This window comes from Cupressus sempervirens, chromosome 11 (assembly GCF_028749045.1).
Source record: "Cupressus sempervirens isolate cs-2001-9-10 chromosome 11, ASM2874904v1, whole genome shotgun sequence".
Taxonomy (NCBI): domain Eukaryota; kingdom Viridiplantae; phylum Streptophyta; class Pinopsida; order Cupressales; family Cupressaceae; genus Cupressus; species Cupressus sempervirens.
This window is the reverse complement of record NC_143128.1, coordinates 683,509,999-683,516,900: the sequence shown is the minus strand read 5'-3', so window position 1 is coordinate 683,516,900 and position 6,902 is coordinate 683,509,999. Positions and strand designations below refer to the sequence as shown.

General features: G+C 29.4%; 1 protein-coding gene across 2 annotated transcripts; it reads right to left on the bottom strand.

Annotated features, from left to right (window-relative positions):
- Positions 1–4,488: 4,488 nt before the first annotated feature.
- LOC149531558 (transcription factor MTB3-like) lies at positions 4,489–6,567 on the bottom strand. 2 transcript variants are annotated; one of them, XM_089810202.1, is made up of 4 exons: positions 5,980–6,567; positions 5,337–5,507; positions 4,919–5,107; positions 4,489–4,683 (listed from the first exon to the last, which is right to left on the bottom strand). In XM_089810202.1, exons 1-4 carry the CDS (start codon positions 6,532–6,534, stop codon positions 4,609–4,611), a joined length of 990 nt encoding a protein of 329 aa, XP_089666328.1. In that variant the 5' UTR covers positions 6,535–6,567; the 3' UTR covers positions 4,489–4,608. The 2 variants fall into 2 exon arrangements, with proteins under 2 accessions (XP_089666328.1, XP_089666329.1); XM_089810203.1 differs by lacking the exon at positions 4,489–4,683 and having other exon boundaries at positions 4,925–5,107; positions 5,317–5,507; positions 5,980–6,558.
- Between the last annotated feature and the right edge of the window lie 335 nt (positions 6,568–6,902).

The following is a 6,902-nucleotide window of genomic DNA, read 5'->3' as shown; positions in this document are numbered from 1 at the left end:
AATCAGTTAAATCTCTTAACATATTAGTCCTAATAGGCTGTATTGAAATCCTCTAACAAGGTGCTTACTTAATTGTGAGTTAAAGTCCTTTAACAAGGCATACTTTTAATAGAGTGTTGAAATCCTTTAACAAGGTGAGACCTAACAGTCTTTGTAAGCCTTTAATAGGGAAGACCTTTTCCAAGGTAGATCATGTTTCACGATCAAACATTGTAACATTCATTGGATACACTTTATTACTGTAGTAATGAAGATGTGTGGGTGTCATCCCCAAGTAAAAGTACAAAGTTTTGTCACCTTTTAGGCTGATTTATCAGAATGACTAAATTTGAGTATTTCTATCTAAAAATCAATTTTGTTCAAACATATGATCTAAATAAATGAATTCTAGCTAAGTTATATATGGTCTCACACTTTTTCCAATTGGAAATGTCTATTAAATGCATGTTTTATACTAGTTTGTATCCAATTACTAAAGAAATAAAATTATTTCAGAAAAGTGGCATTTCAATAACTCTTACTATTTTTTATGATATTTTTTAATAACATTTAAACACCATGTTATAGAGCTTAGAGTCAAGAATATTCTCATATAGATTTTATAGTGTTTCAATTAGATATAGTATATTGTAATTAAAAATTTCTACAAGCACGTATTTTAACACTCGAAAATATGTCAGTTTTGAGAAAGAAAAAAATATTAAATCATATTAAAAAAATTAAAATCATATGATGTTCTAGAGGAGAGAGTCCTCTAGAATGTATAATTTTTCTCTTGGTTAGAATAGATTTGTTTTGAAAAATGTGGTGGGAGATGAAAACTATTGATTTTAGGCGAGTTGAAATTTGAATCATTATAAAAGAGAAAATATAAGGCTAAAGTTGATTTTTATTTTTTATTGTACTAACTATATATGTTATCCATAACATAGTATGAGATCAAAGGGAAATGACTTTATTTCCATATAGTTTTGTGGTGGGAATTAGACCCCTATTTTTCAACATTTTTAGTAGCTAAAATATTATCTATAAAAATTAGGAAAATATATCAATTTTTATTCCAAATAATAATTAAAAATTATAATCCTAAACTTCATTCATTTCTACACATTTCATTAGTTTACTTCATTTTCAAATTCAAAATTATAATACCAATTTTATGTCATTAAAGGTGAATAGTTATACTTTTGTTAGCCTTTTTCTTTACAAAAGGGTGATACAAGTTTGTGCTTTTACCCCCCCACCCTAGTTTTACCTTTTCATTGGAGGGTTTCTGGGTAATCATAACTGGTGTCATATATATGTGTGAATGCTTACTTGTTTACATGATTTAGATGTACATGCTTTACATGGTATTTTTAGTTTACTTATTGAATGTATGATACAGATGTGTGGTGAATGTTTTATGGATCAAAGCTTAAACATATTTCAAATCTCTTAATAGAGTCCTTATTTTATTGAAGTGTAAAATCCTTTAACAAGGTAAGAGCTAATAGTCTTAAACACTTTTAATAGAGTAGAACCCTCGCAGGGTAGATCATCTGATATGATCAAAATTTTAACCCTAACAGGTTAATTTCATCCCCACCCCAGTTTTACCTTCATATTGAAGTGTTTCTAGGTAGCCAAAATCATTGTCTTATATGTTGATGATTTTCATGGATGTAATGCTCAGATAGATTTCATTTTAGTATTACATGTTTAAGTTTTATGGTATAAGATCTGAGATATGAGATGGACTAGGTGTGAATTATTTCATCAGAGAAAAGTTTTATAGGTTCTAATTCACCCCCTCCCATGCCAACCCCCTACCGCTTCCCCTAAGTATCTTGTTATGTTTTAGTCACTGATTAAGTAAAACAAAGCAATTTCAATGCAACATGAATATTCACCAATAATGGTTTTGATTCCCATTATATGATATTCACAACAAAATTTATAGTTATTTAAAATGAAATAATAAACATAGTTCAAAAATAAGTTGTGACGACTAATTGAATGATAAAATACATCAAGTAATTAGTAATTATCAACTACAATAAAATTTGTCATGAGATTTTTATTTGAGTGACAAAGCACATTTGGTTCTTGAGGGAGATATGAAGGAAATTATTGAGATTGATAAGAATAAATCCACTTTATTAGAGTCTAGTTGGTTGATCTATAGGACATGATGAAGGACATGGAAAACAAGTTAGTTTTAATAAATTCTTTGACAAAATTAAAAGAATACAGTTTTCTCTTACGAGAATCATCTATGTTACTAAGGGCATTATGCATATGGAAATGATGGGAATAGTTTTAGACCACTCAAAAAAAAAAGGAGAGGAAGAATTAAGTTAACAAAAGGGGTTCTTAGAAGATCAACGATAGGAAAACCAAGGGCAAAAAAATGCAAGGTATTTAAGACTGTGAGGAGTTAGGTGACTCTTTGGTTAAATATTGGAACTTCATTAAGTAAGGTTGTAACTTATTGTTCTCGGTTTTAACTCTTAGACCTCTTTTTGCTACAAAATATTTGAATTTGGTACCTACCCACACTCCCATTTTATTTGCCTTATGAGGAATCCAACATGCCACTTTAGATTATCAACATAATAATCATAAAATAATATAATATATTTAACAGTTAATTTATTATCTTAAATCCTATAAGAATAATTCATCATTGGCCCAACATCAAATATGAAATAAATTATTTTCCAATTTCTATCCTTATTCCACAAAATATTGGAATGAATCATTTATCCATGATATTAGATTTATTAAAAATGCAACATGAAAGTAAGGGTCTAAGTTGACTCAATGGGTTAGAAATCAACACATGAATGTACATATAAAATAAGCTTGAAATGAACATTGTAAAATATTCTAAAATGCCTTAAAACCATAGTCTGACATGAGCTCCTTCATAATGATAGCACTATTTTTCATCCCAAGATTAGTTAGGTTGAGGAAGGAAATTAACATTTCTAGCATATAAAAGAAATGAAAGAGTTCTTACATAATTAAACTATTGGCATTTCAAGAATTTTACAATTATAAAGAGAGATGCAAATATTTGATAGTTTTGAGCAAGTGGTGAGAATTTTACAGTTATAAAAAAAGCATTAATCCATTAATACTTTTGGGCCTAGTAGACTTCCAAAGGTTTGATGCAAAAATGGAATAGATGAATAAATACATGAAGATGAGGTTTGATGCAAAAATGTAATAGATGAATAAATACATGAAGCTTTTCATCTCTAGCTCATATAAAACATGTAACTTTTGGAACTTCTTGTACTAGATATGACTACAAGAAATTCTTCAACTATTAATTGTATATTTGTATGCTCTTATAAATTTTTTAATTCGAACTACAAGCTGATAAAATACTATTTTATTGTTTAATTTTTACTATGAAATTATCAATTATCTGAACTGAAATTGTCAATAATTTATTCATTATCTAACTATAAGATTGAGTTAGTTTTTTATTAAACCTTTAAATAATACCTCTACCATAGTCATTTATATATTTATTATAAAACAAAAATAAATAATTATTCTAAGACAATAAAACCAACACAAATAATATACTAATGATAATTAATTTGAAGCGATAAAGTTTGAATCATATATTATATTTAATAAAAAGAAGATTACAAAACCCATTTTACAAACAAACAATATGAAAAACTTTGACAAAGAAGTTCAAATTAAATATGACTACAAGAAATTCTTCAACTATTAATTGTATATTTGTATGCTCTTATAAATTTTTTAATTCGAACTACAAGCTGATAAAATACTATTTTATTGTTTAATTTTTACTATGAAATTATCAATTATCTGAACTGAAATTGTCAATAATTTATTCATTATCGAACTATAAGATTGAGTTAGTTTTTTATTAAACCTTTAAATAATACCTCTACCATAGTCATTTATATATTTATTATAAAACAAAAATAAATAATTATTATAAGATAATAAAACCAACACAAATAATATACTAATGATAATTAATTTGAAGCGATAAAGTTTGAATCATACATTATATTTAATAAAAAGAAGATTACAAAACCCATTTTACAAACAAACAATATGAAAAACTTTGACAAAGAAGTTCAAATTAAAAGCAAACAGATTTCAATTCATAGATGTGATCAATTTAATGGCAAACCATAACAGACCTAATAATATGTAAAATTTCCAGCAAAAGAGTCCTTTCTCATATATAAATGTGCTATTGCGTAACTGGGGTATATCAAATTCCTTCTAAGTAATGTAACAAGGAAAATCCAGCAGTTATTTACATTGAGCACCCATTGATTTGGGATGTGGCTATCTTTCTTATAAATTGTTGGGTTGATCAATTTATCAAAAATTGAAAATATAATGGATTTTTTTGAAAATTTTAGTATTTGATCTTCATGATTTGCATAATTTGTAATTGAAAATAACAACAAAAATTGAAAACAAAATACTACATTTTGATAAATCTGAAAAAAAATTTGACTTTATTATGTCTTTAATGCATTTTGTCTGGAGATAAGCCTGTACCATTGATTTGAATATACTGCAGCTAACATCGTTAACAACATAGAACAATTGCAAGGAGATTCATCGAGCATAACGTGTGGCTTCTTCAAGAGCACTAATTATCTCATCATTGCTTGCGCTCACACCTGGCTTCAACTGTTTCACATTCCAGAGCTTATCTCATCAGATTTTTAAAACAAAAACCAAAAAATAAAAAAAATTTGGGTTTTCAGCATTTAACTGAACCATAGTCCACATTGCTTATAATCTCATCAGATTCATTATAAAATACAATTGGGTTTCTATCATTTTGAATATTGTATGCTTAATTTTATGTTACCCAACATTATTTTATTTAAAAACTAGCTGATTTCGAGTTCGAGGTTCTTACTTGAACAGCAAAGTAGTGTACTGCAGTGTCCTCCAAGGTGGTCACATTTGACTGCAACAATTCCACTTTGCAATCAACCAAAGCTTTGTGTGTTCTTAAGATCAGTCCCCTGCTCCTACAGCATACCACCTTAATTAGAGCTTGATTGCCGAGGTTTTGTAATTCAATATGTGGAAGGGCACCAAGATCCTGCCAAAAAAAAAAAAAAAAAAACAATGTAATTTATTCAGATAAATTTGTAGAAGTGCATTGAAATCAATTTTTAGTCTACAATATAATGATAAATTGTGAATTTTTTATAAATATAATAATTAATCAAATCACATAATAATAATAATAAATCTTAACTTCAGCCTCTTATTAATAAAAAAACAAATTCTACTCCCAACTTCTCATACTTGCTTGTATTCATCATTACCATCTTTGAATCCCCCAATTCATCCTGTCTGATTTCATGTTTAGCACTGAACTGTTTCTGTTTGGATCTCTTTGTCTTTGCCTTGCATTTGAAATCTTGAAGATACTTCACCTCCTTTTCAAGCTCTCTCACATAATTAATTGTTTCTGTGACAATAGAGGCCTTGTCTTTCTGCATGCTCAGACACATAAACATTACACCATCAAATTTTTCAGAAACTGAAATAAAATGGGTATACAAGAATAAAAATTGTGGGTGGATAACAAAATATAATGGGTGCTCTTAAACATTATGAAAGGAAATATAATGGGAACTCTTAAACATTGTGAAAGGAAATGTAATGGGTACTCTTAGACAGAAATTTTATAGCAGAGACATTGAGTTTCCAGGGTCCATGTTAATAAGCTTGAGGCAATTGTATTTTTGCATGCAATTGTATTTTTTCTTATTTTGAAACTATATTTCAAATCATATTCCATGATCTATCATTGAAAAAATGCAATTGTATTTTTTCTTATTTTGAAACTATATTTCAAATCATATTCCATGATCTATCATTGATAATTAATAATAAGCTAAAAAGGCGAAAATATGATCATTAGGTATGACATGTTTTGAAAACAATAAAAACCCAATTTTATACCTTTGTTAGCTTTGGCAGAATGGTCCTGAGAATTGAGAATTTTTCATTCATCTCTTCTCTTCTTTGTCTTTCTGCCATGATGTGGTTATATCTCTGAGACTCTGATCTGTATGTACTTCTATGCAGAGAAAAACTATGCTCCTTCCTAGGTTTGCTTGACGATAATGCCTTCTGGTTCATAACCCCATCTACTTTATCACTAACATAGTTACTGAAAGAACTAGATGCTGCATGATCCTCAATCCCATCTAGTGAACATACCAAAGCAGAGACTTCAGAATCAAGTGCAGGGGATTCGATCTCAGCACACATGGGAACCGAAAAACATGAATTTTCTTGTGAGTTTGAGAAGAAGAATCCCTCCCAGGCTCCCATAAATTCAATGGCTGACCCTGAAATTTGAGGGTTTGGTCGTAGTGCATGTGGAAGATCAAAGGTGAGATCTTGAAGACCAGAATCCACATTGCCGTATGAGACATCATGAAGACCAAACATATCTTGACCATAAAATGGTAAAGAGGAGCAATTGTGGGGATAAACCCTGGTTTCATCCATTATATCACAAGCTGAAAAAGAGAAGATTTGGGCAGCCTTAAGATCTGAGGCCACGAATTGGGTATTTATTAGGATGGAAAATTTCAGGTGATATGGAAGCCATGGATTGGGACAGCACAAGAACATGCTTGCGAGTGGGTATTTGGCTCGTGTGAAAGTGAACGTTGGTCATATGATATGATTGTTGGAATGAATGCAAGGGAATATAATTCATTTCTCTTATGATGTCTTCGAGATCTGCTGAATCTTTTTACTTCTTGTCATTCATCTGTCATAATGTTATTACTATATTCGTTCTCAAAATGGCGGTTGAGCATTCAACTCTGGCCTGGACTTTTACACCTAAGGGAGAATGTATTTCCTGTCTA